The 24,272-nt window shown below is 44.7% G+C and overlaps 1 protein-coding gene across 1 annotated transcript in view; it reads left to right on the forward strand.

Moving 5' to 3' along the window:
* Positions 1-24,272, forward strand: part of LOC308325059 (cadherin-22-like) — a gene marked incomplete at both ends in the record, with an annotated part of 124,648 nt that overhangs the window by 45,865 nt on the left and 54,511 nt on the right. Inside the window, 2 exons of the mRNA XM_080777453.1 lie at positions 8,853-8,972; positions 15,205-15,372. Coding sequence (XP_080633579.1) covers positions 8,853-8,972; positions 15,205-15,372 — 288 coding nt within the window. The remainder of the gene's footprint in view (positions 1-8,852; positions 8,973-15,204; positions 15,373-24,272) is intronic.

A 24,272-nucleotide genomic window follows, 5' to 3' on the forward strand; every position in this document is an offset into this window, starting at 1 on the left:
AAGAGACAACTTTAACTGAAGCAGGTGAGAGTAACAGAAGATAACACTAATGACAGAATTGGAGCTTCAGCGTTTTAATGTAACTTTTATGACATTGCCAGGCGAACATAATTAGCTTGGACTGTTTGAACAGGGAACAGCTTGGTTCTATAGGGAGTGAGATTGGGGACATGGATGTCCAATTTGGGTCCCACTTCAGACACCTAATAGAGATGGACACAGACATCATGTTGAGTCAGTACCAGCATGCATGCTGCTGCTGCCCCGTCATGAGAGACAGTGACAATGACTGTGATTCCCAAGTGGAACACTATATTTTAGGGATGCAAGACAAATACATAAAGGCCTTGATTTTCACCTGCATATGCAATAGAGCTGATCACAACATTGCAGGCATTCTTGTACTTTGAGCTTCCTCTCAATGTAGTGACAAGAAAATAAGCAATTATTCATAAAAACTAGACCGGTGCCCCAAGTCAGGAACAATTTTGGGAAACTTGGGAACGATACAAGTTGGGAATGCATGCCACACCAGGTTATGCAATACCCAATGTGTAGTTAGAACATCCCCAGTGCAGTACCCGTTACCAGAGTACTAATATCGTTAGATACTAGAATTTCATGCCCGCTTCGCGAACATTCATTCCAGATTACGTTGCCGCGCACTATGGGAAGAAGGAAATTGCCTGCGAGAAAAGAGGCAAAGCGATATGTGGGGGGGTGGCTTACAGGCGTGCGTGTGCGTGTGTGTGTGTGCAATGAAAAGCCAATGCGAAGTAGCGAACAGTCTAATTGTTTTACTTAGGCAAAAAAGAACTATTGACAAACAACAATGTTGATGTAACTAAGACGATCGCTGAGATAGATATAGTTTATATACAGAGATTTAGAAGGAATAAGCAAAATAGTGAGCCTATAATTCCTCCCCTTCCTTCTTTCTCTTCTCCTGCGAGAGCCGAGAGAGAACAGATTCTGAATGTCTGACAGGGCACTGTTGCCAGGTTTGCGAATTGTAAGCGAGTTGTAGTGTGTGTAAGTAGCGTGGTTAAAAGGCCTTGTTTCTGGGCCTGTTGGGGCAACAGCATAGGCAACAGTGGTTAGTGTTCCGTGTAGGGAAGGCTCGGGGTGTGGGTGAGCATGCACATGTTGGCTCTGATTGGCTAAGGCTAGTGGCCACATGTTTTCAGTGGCTAGTGGCCACATCTCTCGCACACGTTTTCATTGGCTAGTGGCCACATCTTTTGGCCACGTGACCAACTTTACAATTGTTAAAATAGATATAGTACAATCAATGGCTTATTTATACACGTGCACCGACCTAGTTGGGAATGCATGCTAGTTTCATGTTACAGTAGGTAGTGGTACTTAGTATTAGTAATGCATGCTATACTGTAGCTTCATGTCAGGTAGTGGTACTTAGTATTAGTAATGCATGCTATACTGTAGCTTCATGTCAAGTAGTGGTACTTAGTATTAGTAATGCATGCTATAGTTTCATGTCAGGTAGTGGTACTTAGTATTAGTAATGCATGCTATAGTGTAGCTTGATGTCAGGTAGTGGTACTTAGTATTAGTAATGCATGCTATACTGTAGCTTCATGTCAGGTAGCGGTACTTAGTATTAGTGACTTGAGGAATTGGTTCAGGTTCAGGTTTATTTGTCATGTGTATAGATACAGAGTATAAATACAATGAAAATTATTTTGCTCAGAGCACTCTCAGTCTTACATACACAGGACATAAACAAACATCTATAGTGCAAGAAAAAGACAAAAAAACAGGGAAAGAAAAGTGCAAGTGAAGTGACAAAACAGTGCAATACAGTTCAAGGTCAGCTGTTCAGCAGCCTGACTGCCTGGGGGTAGAAACTGTTACTGAGACGGGTGGTACGAGATTTGATGCTCTGGTAGCGTTTTTTGGAAGGGAGTATCTCCCTCCTATAGGCCCTCTCATCACCGTCGGTTATTAGTCCGATCACTGTGGTATCATCCGAAAATTTAATTATGATGTTATTCTCATATCTGGCGACACAAACGTAAACAAGCTGTACAACAGAGGACTGAGGCAGCAGCCTTGGGGCGCACCGGTTCTGGTGAGAATTGTGGATGAGCATCTCTCTCTTATGCGTACACACTGGGGCCTGCCTGTCAGAAAATCAAATAGCCAGTTACAGATGGAGCCCACACCAAGGCCACTGAGTTTTAACACTAATTTAGATGGTACAATAGTGTTAATGCGGAACTATATAGTCTATGAACAGTAGTCTGACATAAGAGCTTTTCTTTTCTAGACGTACCAGGGCAGTGTGTAAAGTGCTCAGGTGGAGCAGGGGGCCCACCACGCTGCATCTAAACTTACGGGCTGGAGCGGCACCTGTCAGCACTGGCACACCTGCTTTTAATGCTATCAACCCATAACCACCAGTAAGTTACTCATCAAGACCATGCAGTGGTGCAAGTAGGCTCTACTGGAACCTACTGGCTAGCGATTATAGGAAACACGGAAGAGAAATGAAGAAAAACATTGTGAAGCTGAACTATACAACAACTTCGCTTTATGTTTACTTATACGTGGCCAGTTAAGACTGGCAGTGGTGTCCCAGTGGGGTTTCCTTTCCTAACTGGTAGGTGAGCCAGTAGTGTACAACAGCAGTGGCAACACAAATGTGTGGGGAGGTCTAATTAGCATAATGAGCACCAAAAAATGGGGTAACATTTTAATGGCTACTCTCAATTTAAAAGAATGAAAGGAAAAAGCAATTTGAGGAATTGAGAAAAAAAAGTTTGTTCAAGAAGAGGCACAGAGGAAAACATGTTTGTTTATATGCTGCTTTACACCATTACGGCAAACAGCTAAATAATTGCTGCTGCGCGTACTGTGTCATCTCAGAACAATTTACCATGCTCTTTATCTTTATTTACTGTAGAGAGAGAAAAATATGTATTTATGATGAATAATGAGAAATGTTCTTCATTATAGCCACACTTTTTTCCCTTCGTTTTTCTCAGTTTTTGTTAAAAAAAATCTAGTTAGAAACTTCAATCCCTACTGTAGAGCGCTGGTTCCCAAACAGTGGGTCAGGACCCATTTGTGGTTCACGGACACATTTTTCTGAGTCTAAAATATTTCATGAATTAAAGACAAATTCAATGATTTCACAAAAGTAATTTCAATGAATCAAATACAAATTTTAAGAAATTCCACGAATTAGACAACAAAGAAGTAGTGAAAATAACCGATCTACAAGCTCATTAATGTGGCACGAAGCGACATGCTGTGCGCTTGTAGATCAGCTATTTTCACTAGATTGGGTCCCGGGCAAATGTCTCTTTGCGTCATGGGCTAAAAGGTTTGGGAAGCACTGCTGTAGAGATCCCTCACCAGTATAGGATCTGAGAGCTGCCAACTAGTAACGACTTCTCCTAATGAAACAGAAGCCAACCAGAGCGACCCAGGCAGCAAACTCCCATGCTTCCCTTCCCTTTTAATATAAACACAATAAAGTAGCATTTGCATTTATATAGTTCCTCCAAGCTGCCAGCTGGGACCCAGAAACAACTGAGTGTCGAGCTCATTGTTATACCTGGGGAAAATTAAGATAAGAGAATAATCCCAAGGATGGAAATGGCTTTGCTGGACGCACAGAGACAACCAGGTAGATATAATTACCAAAGGCAGGGGTTCTGTCTGTCGCCAGTAATGAAACGGCCTTGTCTCTATATGGCTTTCTGTTTTCAATATGAGAAACACTGTATCATTGATCCTCCTCCAACCGTGCAGTATATCGTGTGCGTGATCTTCTGAGGATCAGGAAGACATGGGCCAATTAATTGCATATTCTGGCGAGATATACTTATACTGTTTGAGCATGCATTAAGAAGCACACACATACATACCCATATGGAAAAAAAAGTAGAAGAAACATATATGTTGTCCTGTTGCCTCCAATAGTAAGTATTTACATTTTTTATGTATGTCATTTACATGTATGTCATGTAAAGTACATACTAGATTTTATATGTGAACTCTTGAAAGTGGCACCTTTCATACAATCCTCATATAAGACAATAAAGTGAATCATGTATGAATCAAGTAAACAACATGTATGTGATCTATGAGGTAAGTACATGGCAAACTGTATTTTCCTTACATGTTCCATACAATGTTTGTAGTTTTAAATTATATGAGATATATCCTTTTCCATATATAAAAATACCATTATAGTATGTATTTTATAGTTTGTAACCATTTAATTTACAAGAAAAGTATGCTTCTTTTATATGATTTTTATAACATTGTTATATGTCAGCCAATACATTATACCTTATAGTTATAAAAAACATATGCGCTATAGACCCCTGGGAGATAGTTGCTGAGATAGAGCACCACACCTACTATACCATCAACTCCCAATTCTTCCCGCATCACTTGCCGCACCCAAGCTGTGCTACTCATACGCTGAGTTGCCAGTGCCCAGGATCGAACCCACGAACTTGTGGTCTTAAGGCGAGAGCTCTACCGACTGAGCTACCCAGACACATCCTGACATATGTGAAGTGTTTGATATGCTCTCTTTATGTTTTTTTTTTTTTTTAGAAGATTCTTATAAGTTACCATAGCAGTATAAAATAAAATGCATTGGGAGGTACATGGGGGGACAATGGTGGTGACACTGGCTGGGGGGGCACTGGCTGGGGGGGCACTGGTTGGGGGGGCACTGGGGGCTTGTGTCACACTGGGGGGACACTGGCTGGGGAGGACACTGGCTGGGGGGGGGGGCATCACACTGGGGGGGCACTGGGTGGGGGGTGTCACACTGGGGGGTCACTGGCTGGGGAGGACACTGGCTGGGGGGGGGGGGGCACTGGGTGGGGGGATCTTAAATAATGTAGGAGTCATAAAATTTAAAAGGGAATACAACTCATTATTTTGTCATCTCATGTTATTTCATTGTAAGATTAGGTTTTGTTTAATTTGGATGTCTCTGTGACATACATGGCCTGTATTGTATGGTTTCTATACAATATCCTATCAGATTTTGGTTTCACTGATGTTTGCCCAACTCTACAAGTTTGACAACACACATATGTATTTCAATTTATACTAATTTACTAAGAATATTGTATGTGGATTTACCGTCACATATAGGTCTTATAAGATACAAAATTATATAGGTTTCACTTTACAAAAACTTACTATGGCTCTTATATGTGCTTTGACTGTTATATATAGTTCCTATAAATGACAAAATTATATAAGTTTCACTTTACAAAAACGTACTATGGCTCTTATATGTGCTTTGACTGTTTTATATAGTTCCTATAAATGACAAAATTATATAAGTTTCACTTTACAAAAACGTATTATGGCTCTTATATGTGCTTTGACTGTTTTATATAGTTCCTATAAATGACAAAATTATATAAGTTTCACTTTACAAAAAAATACTATGGCTCTTATATGTGCTTTGACTGTTATATATAGTTCCTATAAATGACAAAATTATATAAGTTTCACTTTACAAAAACTTACTATGGCTCTTATATGTGCTTTGACTGTTTTATATAGTTCCTATAAATGACAAAATTATATAAGTTTCACTTTACAAAAAAATACTATGGATCTTATATGTGCTTTGACTGTTTTATATAGTTCCTATAAATGACAAAATTATATAAGTTTCACTTTACAAAAAAATACTATGGATCTTATATGTGCTTTGACTGTTTTATATAGTTCATATAAATGACAAAATTATATAAGTTTCACTTTACAAAAAAATACTATGGATCTTATATGTGCTTTGACTGTTTTATATAGTTCATATAAATGACAAAATTATATAAGTTTCACTTTACAAAAAAATACTATGGATCTTATATCTGCTTTGACTGTCATATATATTAACTACAAGTTTCATGTAAAACATATACAAATTTAGTATTTTTTTTTCCATATGGGTACTGCGGTAGGTACAGTACAGCAGGAGATGAAATGCACAGCTACTGTTGGATTTAACTAACACAAGGTTGCTCGTACTGTAATATTTGCGACTCAACACTTGCTGTGGCGGCTGATTATCATAGCCTCACATGTGTGTATGCCCTAGACTCTATGAGCATAATGGCAAGCCGTTGTAACCGCCATAGATGGCACTATAGCTGTGTTTGCATGCAAGCCTTCCAGCTTCCAGCTAAAAGAGTGGGAATGCTGCTGTTGGGGACAGCAGCAGGATAGTGATCTGGGCTGCCCGTGGTAATGGCCCTGCATGGCTCTAATGATAATCCACTGCTCTGTCTTACCTGTCTCCTCCCTCCTCGACCCTTGGGAGCGCCAATGGATGACAGGAAACAAACAGCGCTCTGACACCTCCCGCTAATTAGCATCATTAGCATACGGCCATTATGTGGCTGGACAGTAGCATGACAGGGCTCTGAGAGAGGCTACAGCCGTGATCTTTGGTGGACAACACCAGCTGTCAGTACTAATTACCTATGGACCTTGCCAGGGGAATGGAGACAGACTCCTCGTCCTTGAGGACTCATGGCTTGCCTGTGCCAGGATTCTCTGTGCCTTTTCCTTTCTCGTTTAAAATGTTTCCCCACATTTTTTGTCCTTCCGCCCTTTTAAATTATAAGGTGTTTCTATTTATAGGGAGGGAAACAGCTCAGCCAGTAAAAGGCTATAGTCAGTGGTTGGTTCTTTTCCCAAAGCAGTTAGAGGAAGCTGTTGTCCATTAAGCTTTACGGGATTTATCTGAGCTTTAACTAAAATGTGTGACTAAATGTAAATATGTGCTTGTTTGTTGGCTGTCAGAGGCTTGCACACAGCTGACGAATAATATAGAACAGTAGTTTCTTATGGAAATTACCGCCATATTTCCAGAAGTGCCAGCAATCGGCAATAATTGCTTGTTGTTGTGGATTTCATGCACCTTTATATTATATCGGACTTTGAAGATAGAGATGTTAAATAACTTCATGTTTTCCTTTCATCTTCCGAGCACAGCTTGTGTGCCTGGGAGAGGCCGAGCAAACCGTCTGCGGCGGTTTTGTGGCAAGAGGTAATTTGAAACATCAAAAAATGTGTTGTGTTATGTACATAGAGATGAATCGTTTCCCTGGCGTGCCAGTTCCTCAATGCATTAACCTCATACTCACCCTCTCTCTCTCTCTCTCTCTCTCTCTCTCTCTCTCTCTAGTATAATAACTCCTACAGTAGGCATGCAGACACTCAGGCACACGCAGCAAATAACACAGACATGGAGAACCCAGAGGTCCCCAAACACCTGCTTTGCTGTTGTACATAAACTATCCTCTCTCTCGCCCTGACTCTTTAAGGGCGCTTTCACACCGGACATGTTTGGTTCGTTTAAAACGAACCATGGTCCGCTTACCCCTTTGGTTCGGTTGGTGTGAACATGCATCCGAACTCTGGTGCGGATCAAAGAAACGAACCATGGTCCGCTAAAAAAGGCCGGACTCGGTTCGCTTCCAAACGAACCAAGGTGCGGTTCGTTACTGGTGTGAATGCATTCGGACTTTATAGAGGACCAAATACAGTACGATAGCCAAAATAGCTGTCGGGCTTTGGCAGTTGTGAGGCTGCATTAATAATTAGTTATAAAAGCATGTATTTTTTACGGGGATCACTATTGATATGACAGCTGACAGTCTGATTTTATTTTAATAGTAGACGCATGTCGAGGCGCAGCGCAAATGTAATGGCAGCGTACGAGGTTCACATGCGCAAAAATAACAGAATAATTATCGACACGGAATGGTGTACGGTATATGGCACACGATGTAAGCTTGTAGATCTGTTTATTTTAAGCATGCGCCGCCGTCACGCAAAGTTATGACAAAGCATGCGATGCATGAGTCTTCATGCAAGAGTTTCTCTTTCAACTCGTGTCCCCTCCTTTTTTCTGTCTGTGTGTGTGTGTGTGTGTGTGTGTGTGTGTGTGTGTGTGTCAGTGTGTGTGTGTGTGTGTGTGTGTGTGTGTATATTTATATGGGAGAGACGCAGAGACAGAGAATTTGAAATATTTAAAATCATCCATGTCGCGCACGGCCGCACGTATAGAGAATAAGCTATACACAGGTGGTCCCAAATGATTAATTCATTAGGCCTACATCACTATAGCAAAAGACGTAAAACTAGGTCAACTCAATTAGCTGCAGCGGAGCTTTTCTGACTTGAAGCTCAATAACCTACTAACTGACCACCTTCAAGTTTAAACCATAAGATGACATGGAAATGCCCGCCGATTTGATGCGCAGAAATAACATATATCTAATCGGGTCAAGGTGCACACATGGAAGAAAAGTCATTTTTATCGGGGATACCTTGTAGGCTATACGTCTCCGTGAATTGTATGCATCAGGAGCAAGCACATTATTGTTCAAACACCTGCTCCTGTTCATCTGTTGCTCTTATTTGGCTAATAAAATAATTAATAAGAATGAATGCAATAGCAAGTTGTTGCTGTTCTCTTCTCTCTCTGTGTGACTGAAGGTTGCCCCAAAGATTGTAGACAGTGATTTCCCCTCATGTTCTTTTTCCCTCACTATTTGGTTCGCTTATACATGTCCACGACACGTGTCATTTGTTTACATATTTGGTACGCTTTACAAAGTCCAGTGTGAACACCAAACGGACCAAAATCAAAATGCAAATATTTGGTCCTTGGTCCTTGATCCGGACCTTCTAAGCGAACTTTGGGTGTGAAAGCGCCCTAAGATGTCAGTGTCTGTCTGTGGCTTCCCAGGTGGCCTGGCTCTGAACTTCTCTTCATCTGAGCCTGTGTGTGTTTTCTAATTCTCTCTCTCTCTCTCTCTCTCTCTGAACAGGAACATCCGTGATGAAGGTCATAGCGTCAGATGCAGATGACCCGACGTATGGCAGCAGTGCCAGGGTGGTGTACAGCGTTCTGGATGGGGAGAAGTTCTTCTCTGTGGAGAAACACACTGGTAAGCTGCTTGATTCTCCATGTACATTAACCTCTCTCTCTCTCTCTCTCTCTCTCTCTCTCTCTCTCTCTCTCTCTCTCTCTCTCTCTCTCTCTCTCTCTCTCTCTCTCTCTTCCTGTTCAGGTTCATGATCTGGTCGGGAGCAGATATTAATAATACATATATAATAACTTTATTTGTATAGCACTTTTCAAAAACAAGTTTACAAAGTGCTTCACATACAATACACAAACAGGCAATTAAAATCAACAATGGAAATTAGTCAAATACAAAAAATAATAATAAGAGATAAGCAGAAACTGGGACTGTTCATTCAAACTCATTAAAAGCCTTTAAATAATAGTGGGTTTTTAAGGGTTTTTAAAAAGTGGACACTGAAGTGGTCTGTCTGAGTTCCAGAGGTAGTTGGTTCCACAGCAGTGGAGCCCTAGCAGAAAAGTCTCTGCCGCCTTGCGTCACCAGCTTTGTGTTGGGGGGGGTTGAGTAAAACTTTGTCTGCTGATCTGGGGTTACGGGAAAGTATGTGCGGGGACAAGAGGTCGGAAATGTATGTAGGTGCTAGTCCATTTAGTGATTTAAAAACAAACAAGTTAATTTTAAAATCAATTCTGTACATGACTGGTAACCAATGCAGTGAGGCGAGAACAGGAGTAATATGGTCATATCTCCTGGTCTTTGTAAGAACTCTGGCTGCTGTGTTTTGAACTAGTTGAAGGCGATTGATGGATTTTTTGGGAGTCCAGAAAAAAGAGAATTGCAGTAGTCCAGATGGTTTGTGACAAAGGCATTAATAAGGGTCCGTGCATCGCTGAATGAAAGAAATTATCAGATTTTTACAATATTCCTGATTTGGTAGATGGCTGTTTTCGTGATGTTGGTGAAGTGCTTTGAGAAGTTTAGATCAGAATCAAATAAAACTCCCAGATTTCTAGCCTCAGGGGAGCACTGTAAGCCATGTGAATTTAAAAGCTGGATTTGATTATCTCTGTGGGATTTTGGTCCAAATACAACTATTTCAGTTTTTTTGGTCATTTAACATGAGAAAGTTCTTTGAGTTATTGTAAGATGATATCTTACACGTCATGTTGTAGTCACTGGTTTGTAGTCATTAGGCATGGAACGCAATCCGGTAATAAGGACTATACACCCTAAATAATCCCTGCTATCGAGGGCATCATAATTTTAGGTCAGACCCAATAAAAGCCTTGATGCCGCGTATGAATCCGACAGATTTCTTCAGGTGCTTCTTGGAATAGTTTGTTGTCTTTTATTCCAACTCGTAGCGACCGGCGAGACTAAAAACAAACTGGGGGATTTTTTTTTTATACCACCTCCAAGGTGGAAAGCCTGGTGACGCGAGGTTAGACATACTGTAGGTGGCCGGGGACAACAGTTAGGCAGAGCTAAACAAGTTGCAGAAATGATCATTACACAGTCACGGATACAGCCTCCCCATATGTATATTCACAGGCATACAGATGAAGGATTAACCAACTTGCTCAAGGAGATTTTTGCACTATATACTACTGTCTGTATGTCTGTCTGACACACACACACACACACACACACACACACACACACACACACACAAAATGTGAGTACGACAAGTACAATACAAGTATACAGTTCAGCACCTCTCAGTTCAGACGGGGATTTTTAATTGACCTTCCTGCATAGTATGACACTAAAAAATAAGAAATAAGCCCTGCCATCTGAGACACAACTATTAGTCTACAGCAGATACTGCAATTTACTGACAATCACCCCTGTGTTCTATTAAACACTTAAACCCATCATTAATTCCAAAAAAATAAAAATGCTAATTGGGCACAGACAGTTACATCTCCAGAGGGTTATACGTTGAATATCCCCCAAGATGCAGATAGTGTCACTGTAGAGACGTGCGTCCCCAGTCAGCAGATATGGCTGAATTCCCTGCTGGTTATTCTATTGGTGAGGCGGATGGCGGGGATAAGGCCTGAGCCGCGATCTCTCAGGCATAGCCCAGCGTTGGCGTTGCCTGCAAATGGCCCCCGCGGGAGAAGCGCTAAACTTTTAATGATCCCTCTTTTTTTGGTCCCTGCCACTTTGATTCGGTCGGCCCCGGTGCCGGGATGATAAATGGCTCTGCCTCGGCGGGGCTAGCCCGGGAGACCAAGCTCCTCGTCTCACGACCTGCCGGTGCCCCTCTACCCCCCGCACACACACACGCACTCACGCACACCACCCACGCACACACGCACCCACGCACACCACCCACACACACACGCACACACACACACACAAACACACACACTGTATTTTGTAGAAGGCCCAGCCTACACAGTAAAATCCTCAATGTTAATCGAACTTGGAAAGTGTACACATTTATGGAACCAAATGGTTCAATTAATTCTAATGAATTGTAATACTGTATAGTGCGAGGCAATGAGGTCAGAATAGCGTGCGTGCGTGTGCGTCTCCTCCAGTTACTCTGATGACACTCACTGTAGAGTGAGTCACTGTGTGTTTTCCGGCCCCAAGTTCAGATTGGATGAGAATTGTCCAAAAGGCTTTTATTATTTAAAATTTAATTTTAATTATTATTATTGTGAGACGGCGGGATCGAGTCCAGCGGTGCTATCATAGAACGTGTTCCAGGGGGTTCCCAGCTAAGGGGCTCGCTATACTGTATCAAATGAGGATCCGTGGTCTAACTATTATTGTATTGTTATTGGTCTTTTTTTTCTCCTTTTCACTCCTCTGATTGGACAACATTTACACCCACCCCCCCTGCCTAAAATTCCACAGGATACATTATTGCCTTCATATGATTGGACAATATACAGTTGACGTCACAATTTTTTAATATAGATAATATAGATTTATTTCTGATCTGTCCTATGCTTCATAGTGCGGTACCCGACAACACAATTTCCTTGTGGGATCAATAAAGATAATAAAATATAATTTATCTAAACCGAGGGTTGTTGAAATTAAAAAGGAGAATCACTGTCTCTGTAAAGACATCTCTCACGTGTAGGATTGTTATGACAGTATTGAGGCGTCTTTCTGTGTGTCTTTCTTTGTAAAGAAAATTCTCTCAGGGATTGTTTTGTTATGATGTCTGAAGGCAACACCACTCACAGATCATGTGTTATGTTTCCAGAGACAGTATACATGAATTGAACAAAAGCAAAACACTGCCAGTCATGGTCGGTTGTGCATTCACAGACCGAGTTCTGTTGAGGAAGAAATAGGGCTATCGTCATTTACATTTTCATGCTCACTTTTTTTCCCCTTTCCTATGTAGGTTAGCTTTTTTCGAGATCCTTAGTAGCTAGGGTTTTGGCGTTTTTGACGTCCACACTGGCTTCCCCTGTGCCGTGTACGTTCATTTTCAGTCAGCATGGGAGACATATAATGAATATAAATCCTGTAACGGAATTTTACATTCAAATATGTTGAATAAAATATTATTCAATGCAGGGAGTTAGGGTTGAGTTGGGGGGGGGGGGGGGGGGGTGCATCCCCTCTGGCTTCCTGTGGATGAAAGAGGACCATGTCATTTGCCTCCCTCCTTAGCTCCGCTGCTGCATGTACTTTTGGCTACTCGCACACAAACATGGCCCGGAGCTATACTTGGGAGGCAAATGTGACTAGAATCACTGAGTTGTGTATTCAACACAATGTAAACCTCTGGGAGGGAGAGGAGCACAAACCCCAGGAAATGCAACAATAGATTTTGACATGTAAAATCCCAGGAGAATAGAAATATTATCTTACCACACAGTGAAGCGGCTATGGCTTCTGTTGTGCCACCGCTGTAGGGCTGGCGGGTGGCAGTGTGTGGCAGGGTGGCAGTGTGTATGCCTGTGTAATATTATTCCCACATGGAATGCAGTGATATTATCATGCCATTGACTTTTTCTAAACAAATGTTTTCCACCCCAGGATTTTGTAACCCATTTTCACCCGGTTCCAATTACCTAGACTGCAAGCCTGGGCACGACTCTCCCTTTGCCAACCTGGGGAGAGCCTCGAACTGAGCTCATGCTTCCTTCAATGCACGAGGAGGTATTAGGCCGCTTTTTTACCACCTGACAGGGGGGGGGGGGGAGTTTCCATGGTAGGAGATAGCTTGTGGAAGGAACATGTTATTACAACCAGTTCCTTTCCCCTCCATCAGGTGCCCCGGCTGGCCAGGGGGATGCAGTAGAGACCAGGATGACTGCATGTTTTTTGTGAGGTTACCTACCTTAGGGGACACAGAGAGAACATGTAAACAGAAAGGCCTTTCGCCAACCCCACCTATAGGGTATGGGCACGGAGGAGAGAACCAGCGCTTTTGACAACTAAAAAAGTTTCTCTCGCCAGAATGACGAAGTTGACATTATTTTTGTTATAAAGAATCTGCAAGCTACCAATGCCTATATACATTGTGATGTCTTGTGAGCTCATACATGTTGCTGTTTGTCAATCAACCAATTATACAGAGCTTACCGGTATTATGCCATCATACTGTCACACTAAAATGCAAAACAAAAAAATATGGAGCTGAAATCCCCATTCTTCTGAATACCGGACTACTCGCCTCGGTGCTTGCCCGTTTTTCCTCCCGGAATTGTCACCAGTGAGGGGGATGACTTTGTAATATGCTATTGGCTGTTTGTATTCTTTTTGGAAACATATAAAAAGATACTCCTGTAGAAAGGCTATATTATTTTACTTATATTGAGCCTATAAACAACTTAGTATTATTTAGTATATGTAAGGTTTTGCACACTCAAATGGTACCTCGTCAGATAATCCCCAAAACTTCACAACTTCTGTGAACAGACTTCAATGTAGTAGCTTTTCATGAATTATATTTGTACTTAGGCTGTCTGCTGTCATGAAAGTTTATAGTTAGAGAAATTCAAAGTCCAGCCGTCTGCTGTCCAGCCTCTCCCACCCCTCACTGGGGAAAATTCTGGGAGGAAAACAAAAACGGGGCGAGTGTTCTTGCTAGCATTCTTCTCCTATGCCTTAGTCACAATGTCAGCAATGACATATCCCTAGCTGCCTGCGATCGGACAGGGCAACCTGACCTGAGTTCTGCTACTGTAGTTAGTCCACACAGTGGGTCAGTCACAGAGACCAATACACTGCAGTCATCTTTTCACAAATATCCAATTTCTGGAAGCATGCAGAGGATTGGATTGTTTCTTTCTTTTCAAACTCTGCAGAACTCTTTCCTCTCTTTGAAGTGTAAGACTGGTGTGGTTTAACGCAGTAGAGAGCCTGTTTTCAACTCAGCACAGAGCCTGTTGAAATGCAACTACTGAATGTGCTCCCTGGGCAGATTAAGAGAAGCCATTGTGATTGTTTTGTCTACCGACTCCACTGCTTGCACTGTAGAGGTGCATCCTGACACAGGCTTTGCTTTCACCGTAGAGCAGTTGTCATGGAGCTTCATTCTCGCAGAGGCAGGCCTTCATTCCGTTGCCTTTATATTATTCATTTTAATACAGCACAGTCCTATAATGGTATAAGCACGGTAACCTGACGCTGCCAGATCCAAAAAGCTTGCTACACAAATTTGTTTCACAGCTTATTTGGATCTGGGATCGCGGAAGCAAATTCGATGACGGGGCTGTTCCTTTTTTTCAAGATACATGGTAGATGATTGGATGGGAGCGTCTGTCTATCACCGTGTGGGCGTGCAAACACAACCAATCATATCGACGTGTCTATATACCGTCACATCCGCATCCCGCCTTTAGCTCACGCTGATTGGTTCGGTGCGAAGCAGATCTGACTCAGGGCTCAACTCTGTCAGAGATCCCAGATGAGTGTTGTGTTGGGGAATATGTTTCCGCAATACCGCCCTCATCTGGCAGCGTCAGGTTATAAGCACGGTGCTTCACAAAAAAAAAGGGAAAAAAAGAAAGAAGAAGGGAAAAAAAGACGCAATCTCGTCCTTCAGGAGGGCTCAGGGAGCGGTGAATTGGAATGCATTGCACTAGTGCGTCTCATCTGTAATTGAGTGCTCAACTGAGGTTGATATTCAAAATGGGCGGTGTCAGGGATATTATCAAGTTGCAGGAATTCTAACAACTGTTGTGTACTTTTCTTTTTGTCTCTCGGTGTGTGTGTGTGTGTGTGTGTGTGTGTGTGTGTGTGTGTGTGTGTGTGTGTGTCCTCTCTCTCTCTCTCTCTCTCTCTCTGTCTCCCACTGCTCATCTGTCCCTTTCCATGCCACCATCATCAGGGGTCATCCTGACAGCTGTGGCAGACCTGGACCGTGAGACCCAGGACCGCTACGAGCTGGTGGTCAAGGCCACGGACATGGCGGGTCAACTGGGCGGTCTCTCCGGCTCCACTACGGTGACCATCGTCATCACCGACGTTAACGACAACCCACCGCGCTTTCCACAGAGTGAGCTTATTGCACGCACGCACACACACACACACACACACACACACACACACACACACACACACACACACACATTTTCAGAGGGATACAGAGAGATAGAGAGAGATTAGTGTTCATCTTGTGGGGCAGAATAATTGTATCATCACTGTCGGGCCGAAACCTTGTATCTCCATATTTCAACTTAATAATATATTAAATATATATAATATATTCAACTTATATTTTTGTGAATTAATGACTTTCTTCATCATACAATTCAAGTCATGCAAAATTAGCGATGACGCATATAAGCATTGCAATCTGGGAACCCATTCAGTTCATGCCTCTTTGGCGGCACCGCCTCCTCTTTTTGTTTAAAAACACAGTTTCTTAGTATAGGCTACACTTCCTCCTGGTGCAGATCTGTGTTTATTCCTGCTAACATTAGATGAAAAATGATGCACACCTACAGTGGACAGGTATACGTCGGATAACTGTAGAAGTAGAGAAAAGAGGATCCCGCAAAGCTGTCTTCACTTACATAATTACATTTATTGTTTTGGTCGTTCAGGCCTTCATCAGATGAAGGTCGATCTGCCTGGTCGACCGTCTGAACGACCGAAGCGTTGCTCAATAAATCTGATTCTGTAAGTGAAGACAGTGTGCGGATATCCTATCTGTCATGGCAGCTTGATGATCTGTCTGTTCTAACTGTTATTTTCTATGTCCTTTAGGTTGGAGCTGCATTCTATCTGTGGAGAGGTGTGTCCTGGTGATTGCCTGGCTGGTCCCCATCTGGCAATCACCTGGCTGGCTACTTAAACCTGGCTGTGATGGCACACAGTGCTCAGTGATAATTCCCCTACGGCCAGTGCACACCTCTGTGCTGTTGTACTAGGTCAGTTATATTCTAAAGACTCAAGAACTTCTTCCGCTTCTCTACTGGCCAGTTCCTAATTTTACTCTCTCTTCTCAGTACCTGCCTGCCAGCCTGACCACTTCTCCACGCAGCTCCAACGAAGACCTAAGTATTATTTTCTGGAACCTGGGACCTTTTGGACTAAGCTATTTTTTGCCTTGAACGTTGCCTTGAACTTCTGTGTTTTGGAGTGAATAAAGACTCTATAGTTTTTGCATCTACCCAGTTTCCCTGTCTGTTCTGTCTGCTTCTGGGTTCCCTGTCTGCCTTGACAGTATCACTGAGCCATTATGAACCCAGCAGACTCAGACACCATCCACCAGGCTTTGGCTGGTCAGGCTGTGCTACTTGGAACTCATGATCAAGCTTTGAGAGAAATTATGGATGGCATGCGAGACCTTTCCAGCAACATGACCAGTCTACGCAGAGATCTAAGCACCAACGCTGCCCAGCCTCAACCCCTTCCCCGTGATGCGGATTCGGTGAGCCTACCTGCCGCACACCCTGGCTCCTCTCGGGAGCCTCATGCTCCAGCACCGGAGCGTTACGACGGTGACCTGGGCTCCTGTGGTGATTTCCTCCTGCAGTGTTCTCTCGTCTTCGATCTTCAGCCGCAGGCTTATTCCACTGAGCGGTCCCGCATCGCCTATCTTCTAGGCAGTTTGAAGGGAGAAGCCTTGGCCTGGGCGAGACCAGTATGGGAGAGCCAGTCCCACGTTTGTTATTCTTTCGAGGCATTCACCCAGGCTATGAGAGCCGTATTCGATCACCCTGTGAAGGGAAGGGAGGCGTCCAAGCGGCTGTTGAATTTGAAGCAAGGCTCCAGAAGCGTGGCGAAGTACGCTGTTGAATTTCGCTCCCTCGCCGCTGAAAGCAGATGGGATGACGTCGCGCTACAGGAGGTTTTTCAACATGGCTTGTCCGAGGCTATCAAGGATGATTTGGCAGCTCGCAACGAGTGTGACGATCTGGATTCTCTCATCTCCTTGACCATTCGCCTCGATAACCGGCTCCGCGAACGACAGAGGGAGAGAGGTGGGCGTTCCTCCCAGTCCCGTGTGTTCTCTCCCCGACGCTCTCCACCACGTGGGTCTTCGTCTTCCTCCGAGTATACCCGAGGGCCTCCGACCTCGAACGAGCCCGAGCCGATGCAGGTCGGTCGAGCTCGTGCACCGTTAACGACGGAGGAGCGCCAGCGCCGCCAGCAGAGCAACAGCTGTTTTTACTGTGGCAAGCCAGGCCACTTTATTCACCAATGCTCCCTGTTGTCGGGAAAAGACAGGGGCTCTCAGTCAGGAGGGGACTGATGGCCCAAACAACTCGTCACACCTCTACCACGAGAACTCCTCTCCAAGCGCAGCTGGTCATTAAAGGTACAGTGCACTCATTTTCTGCGTTATTAGATTCTGGCGCAGATGAGAATTTCATTGATGCCTCTGTGTGTGAGAAGCTTGATATTCCCCTTATTGATCTAGAAGTGCCTCTTAAGACCAAGACTTTGAGTGGGGAGTTGTTAGCCCTTGTCACCCAGAGGACTGAACCTTTAAGGCTGCACCTGTCCGGTAACCACCAAGAATTTATCAGTTTCTTTGTGTTGAGTTCCCCTGATATATCTCTGATTCTTGGAATTCCATGGTTAATGTTACACAATCCTCATGTTGACTGGAAGTCAGGCACTATTCGGAGCTGGAGTGTTTTATGTCATTCCTGTTGTCTCAAATCAGCCCTGGGCCCTAACCCTCTAATTTCTGCTCCTCCAGTAACTCCTCCTGACCTGTCCACCATTCCTTCTGAGTACCACGAGTTGGGAGAGGTTTTTAGCAAACAGCGGGCTCTCTCTCTCCCACCACACCGGCCATTTGACTGTGAAATTGTGCTACTGCCTGACGCCCCTCTGCCAGGAAGCCGCCTGTACAACCTCTCTCGCCCTGAACGTGAGTCTATGGAAGATTACATTCAGACATCTCTGGCTGCTGGCCTCATTCGTCCCTCCTCTTCACCTGTGGGGGCAGGTTTTTTCTTTGTTGGGAAAAAGGATGGCAGTCTGAGACCCTGCATTGATTATAGAGGCTTAAACAATATCACAGTCAAGAACCGTTATCCCCTACCACTCATTAACTCTGCGTTTGAACCCCTTGAGGGTGCCACTGTTTTTTCTAAACTGGATCTGCGCAATGCCTACCACCTGGTCCGTATCCGCAAGGGTGACGAGTGGAAGACGGCATTCAACACTCCCCTAGGGCATTTTGAGTACCTTGTGATGCCGTTTGGACTCACTAACGCCCCTGCCGTATTCCAAGCTATGGTTAACGATGTATTAAGAGACATGCTTAACCGTTTTGTTTTTGTTTTTCTTGATGACATCCTTGTCTTTTCTAAGAACCTGGCTGAACACGTCCAACATGTCCGCCTGGTCCTGCAGAGGCTCCTTGAGAACCAGCTTTTTGTGAAGGCCGAGAAGTGTGAGTTCCATGTGCCCAGCACCTCCTACCTGGGTTTCATCATCGCTGAGGGGAAGATGAGCATGGATCCTTCCAAGGTGACAGCGGTTTCCGAGTGGCCACAGCCGACCACCCGCAAACAGCTCCAGCGGTTCTTGGGGTTTGCAAATTTCTATCGCCGCTTCATCAGGAACTACAGCCGTGTTGCAGCCCCCCTGACAGCCCTCACCTCTACCACGACCAAGTTCAAGTGGACCCCTGAGGCTGCTGCTGCCCTCCAGCTGCTTAAGAGACTCTTCACTACTGCTCCTATCTTGGTTCAGCCTGACCCCTCCCGGCAGTTCATTGTGGAGGTCGATGCCTCGGATGTCGGGGTCGGAGCGATCCTTTCCCAGCGGTCAGCCTCAGACCAGAAGGTCCATCCTTGCGCCTTCCTCTCCCACAAACTCGATGCTGCTGAGAGGAATTATGATGTGGGGAACCGTGAACTTCTTGCCATAGTCCTTGCCTTGGAGGAGTGGAGACACTGGCTCGAGGGCGCTGAACATCCTTTTGTGGTTTGGACGGACCACAAGAACCTGGCCTACCTCAAGACGGCGAAACGCCTCAACTCACGTCAGGCCAGGTGGGCCCTGTTCCTGGGACGTTTTCTGTTTACCCTGACCTACCGCCCAGGCTCCAAGAACACCAAGGCTGATGCCCTGTCTCGTCAGTACGCTGCGGAGGAGGCCACTGCTCCGCCTGAGACTATCCTGCCCCCCTCCTGTGTTGTGGCTGTGCTCACTTGGGACTTCGAGTCAGCTGTTCTGGAGGCCCAACACACCCAGCCGGACCCAGGCACTGGTCCCCCAGGTCGCTTGTTCATTCCTGACTCGGTACGCTCCAGAGTACTCCAGTGGGCTCATGCCTCCCGGGTCAACTGCCACCCTGGGAGGAACCGCACCCTTGAAATTCTCCACCGTCATTTCTGGTGGCCTTCCATGGAGGTGGATGGCAGAGATTACGTGGCGGCGTGTTTAGTTTGTGCCCAGAATAAGACTTCTAACCGACCCAGCTCAGGCCTCCTTCGCCCGCTGCCGATCCCTCAGCGCCCTTGGTCCCACATTGCTTTGGATTTTGTCACCGGTCTGCCTCCTTCCGATGGGAACACTGTTATTTTGACCATCATTGACCGTTTCTCTAAGGCTGCCCACTGCGTTGCCCTCCCTAAGCTCCCCTCTGCCACCGAGACGGCCGGCCTCATGATTCAACATGTGTTCCGGATTCATGGCATTCCGGCTGATATCGTTTCGGACCGGGGTCCCCAGTTCACCTCTCAAGTGTGGAAGGCCTTTTGCACGGAGCTGGGTGCCACGGTTAGTCTGTCCTCAGGCTATCACCCCCAAACCAACGGTCAAGTTGAGCGATGGAACCAAGAACTGGAGACCACGTTACGCTGCCTAGCATCCTCGCATCAGTCTACCTGGTCGTCTCAGCTTGTGTGGGCTGAGTATGCTCACAACTCGGCAACTAGCACGGCTACTGGCATGTCCCCCTTCCAGTGTTCCCTTGGTTACCAACCTCCTCTATTCCCTGTTGAGGAGGGGGACATCGCCGTGCCCTCAGTTCAGGCCCACCTTCGCCGCTGTCGTCGAGCCTGGAAGTCTGCTCGTGCCGCCCTTAAGCGGTCTTCCCGAAGAAATGAGGCACATGCTAATCGACGGAGGACTCCAGCTCCTAAGTATCGACTGGGACAGAGAGTGTGGTTGTCGACCACCGATCTGCCCCTTCGGACAGAGTCCCGTAAGCTGTCTCCTAAATTCATTGGACCATTCCCCATCGACAAGATCATTAATCCGGCCGCGGTCCGCCTAAAGCTGCCCCGGACCCTTCGTATTCATCCAACGTTCCACGTTTCTCGTATAAAGCCAGTGGTCACGAGTGCTCTGTCCCCCCCTGTTCCGCCCCCTCCTCCTCCCAGGATGCTGGATGGTGGCCCGGTCTACACTGTGAGCCGTCTGCTCGATGTTCGCCGCCGTGGCCGGGGGTTCCAGTTCCTGGTGGACTGGGAGGGTTATGGGCCTGAGGAGCGCTGCTGGGTCCCCCGGCGCAACATCTGCGATCCTGCTCTCATCCGGGAGTTCTATCGCCAGCACCCGGGTCGACCTGGTGGGACGCCTGGAGGCGCCCGTTAGGGGGGGGTACTGTCATGGCAGCTTGATGATCTGTCTGTTCTAACTGTTATTTTCTATGTCCTTTAGGTTGGAGCTGCATTCTATCTGTGGAGAGGTGTGTCCTGGTGATTGCCTGGCTGGTCCCCATCTGGCAATCACCTGGCTGGCTACTTAAACCTGGCTGTGATGGCACACAGTGCTCAGTGATAATTCCCCTACGGCCAGTGCACACCTCTGTGCTGTTGTACTAGGTCAGTTATATTCTAAAGACTCAAGAACTTCTTCCGCTTCTCTACTGGCCAGTTCCTAATTTTACTCTCTCTTCTCAGTACCTGCCTGCCAGCCTGACCACTTCTCCACGCAGCTCCAACGAAGACCTAAGTATTATTTTCTGGAACCTGGGACCTTTTGGACTAAGCTATTTTTTGCCTTGAACGTTGCCTTGAACTTCTGTGTTTTGGAGTGAATAAAGACTCTATAGTTTTTGCATCTACCCAGTTTCCCTGTCTGTTCTGTCTGCTTCTGGGTTCCCTGTCTGCCTTGACACTATCTCTATTGCTGCTAACAACAATGTTACATGTTTTAGGCAGTGGTGCTGACAGAGCTTGCGGTTAGCAGATTCTGTCTTCAGAGATTCATTGCATTTAACAATTAAAAAAGAAAAAAATCACATTGTCAAAGACGGGATTTTTTTGTCATTTCTAGCGATTAACAAGTATCCCGACTCCGCCAGATTGCGGCAGTATTGAGTTCACAAGTTCCCTCCTCCTGCCTGCATCTGGGCTCTCTCAAGCAGAAACGATGAACAGGAAGCAGCGGGACAAAAATCTGATATCTCCATAATAATTTTGAGTTGTAGTCCTGTTAGGTTGTGTTTACATTTGCGCTGTGGCATAGCTACAATGCGTCACCAGTCTCGCGTTGATCCCGCTTCTAGCGGCCGCATACGGCCGCATATCGCTCCGGTCTGATTTGGACCGGAGTACATCGTCTCTGCAGGAGAGAGCCCAGACTCTCCCTTCTCACAGAATTGAAATGTTGTCCAGCAGGGGGAGTGGTTTCACCAGGCTAATGAACAAGTGCTTGTGACAAAATAATAAGTAGATTCGATCCATTGGAACTCAGGCTCTTTTTTCCATTTCCTGAAAAGAAAATGAGTGGACGAGAGAGAGAGAGAGAGAGAGAGAGCGCGAAAATGAGCAGTAAATGTGTGAGGGTGTGTTGTATTCACTCTGCTGCACTTCACCTCTTGGCTTTCTCCCCCCGTTGGCCGTTTGGAAAATGATTAAATAGTTTGTATTGCCAAAAGTAAAGATGATGGGTCTTCTTTCACCCGCCTCTGATGTCTGCTTCCTAATTTGCAACAGAAACAGAGAGACAATTAGAGGGGTATAGCTCAGCTGGCCCCTATAGGGCTCTGAGTTCTGAATGTTAGGCCTGCCCACTGTATACAGTACACTACTACAGTGATGGGAGTGGTGAATTATATATTTTTTTACCACGGATCGCCACTGTTTGTTTATATCATCCCCCCAACATGCTTTGACTTAATTTGTCCCAGAGATTTTGCTGAAGAAAGAGTCGAGGAAGAGTCTTTATCTTGTGGGTCACTAACACCAATCAGGGATTGGTGTCAGCTGTGCTGACTGGCCCAAATACTGTCAGAGAATATCCTTTTATATTAATGCATGTGCTGGTCCAACACTCGACTCATAACTAGCTATCAAGTGATGGGAACTGATGTCTGGCCCGGTACATGGGACTCTAGAGAGGTCTGAATCAATATTAAAGAGAGTGACACTGATGTTTTGTTTTAGCCTCACAGCTCTTGTGGTAATTATACAGATTTAGTTTAGACCCGGCGTCAGTCCATCCCGATTTTCCGATTTCATCCCGGAATTATGCGCAATATGGTACAGGGCAAAAGAAAAGTGTACTATGACAAAAACATCAAGATAGTGTATACAATTATCAGAAAAGGGCTGCAGTATTATGGAATAATATTCCATAATAATATTAATTTCATATAACATCTACGACTCATACATTGTATTTATTCCCGTCTCTCTTTCACACTGTGTCTAAAACATTAATCTTAGGGCTAATTGCATAAATTGTTGAATGACGTTCATGCCAGTTCGGTCAAGACTAATATTGACCTAATTTTTATTCAATGTATATCATTAGCCTTTTTGACCTCTTAGCTTAGGCCTACCTCCACATTTAAAAAAAATATATATATATATTTCTGCCTCTGCCATATGGAGACAGCACAGAACACACACACACGCACATTATAATGCCAATGAATATGTCTGGTTTAATTACATGATGCAAACACAAAAGAGCAGACGCACTCAATGTACAGTATGGCACCTTTGTTTATTGTCTTTCAGTGACACAGCAAGGCTCTTCTCAATCGCAGACACATTAGCATCACTTGGTATAGTCCACACTGAATAACCTCTGGCTTATGAATAAAACATTGTTATTATTCCCTTTCTAAGGATGGCAATGTCGGTCCAATGGTTGCATGTCGGCCCGTCCATACCTCTCTCTCTCTGTCCAGTAGGGCTGACTTGTTTATTTCTTTACCTCTCTACCACAGAAAGTCGCATTTTAAAGTAACACAATTGTTTGTTACAGTTGGCTGAGTTGTGTCTAGAGTCTTGGGGGGCTCATTTCACGAAGGTTATTTGCGAGTACGTTTCTCCAAAGTGCTCTACAATTGATTGATTGATTGATTACTTTATTAGTCATGAATATAAACAACACGTGGTACAGTCAGACTCTTTGGGTGCCAAGTACGAGAGTCCTTTTTTTCTAACTGTGTATATGATGATTATGATTAGAATGTATTAGTGAATTAAAATTTCCCTTAACTTCTGTGTCAGAAGTGTCTTTATGTTGCTGGCTTCCATTGGAATAGTAGCCTGTCAATTTTGTAGCTGCTTGTGTGAATACAGATGCCGTTTGGAAAGCAGATCCATGCACACCTCGCAAACTGTTCAAAAGAATGTGCTTGAATATCTAAACCAGTTGTTATGTTCACAGTGTTGTGAATGAACCCTGGCAGACATACTGAAAGTCTTAATACTGACATAGACTGACAGTTTAGCATATGCACTATTAACACTCAAACCTGCCAGAGATATAGTAGTGCATAACCCCTGACAGGAACTCAATAGGAGCTGTCAGTGCCGCTAACAGCAATGGCATAATGTTATATACAGTATGTTCAACATGAATTGAATAGAATTGAACTGGATGGTATGCTGTGAACATTTTGACCACAGACCTCGCTTAACTCACCCTGATCCCGTTGATCTCGTTCCTTTATTGCATTCTCTCACCCTTTCTCCCCTCTTTCATCTCTTTGACTCGTGATATTTATTATTTTCTGTGCCT

The sequence above is a fragment of the Protomyctophum bolini genome (genome assembly GCF_963924005.1).
Source record: "Protomyctophum bolini genome assembly, chromosome: 2".
Taxonomy (NCBI): domain Eukaryota; kingdom Metazoa; phylum Chordata; class Actinopteri; order Myctophiformes; family Myctophidae; genus Protomyctophum; species Protomyctophum bolini.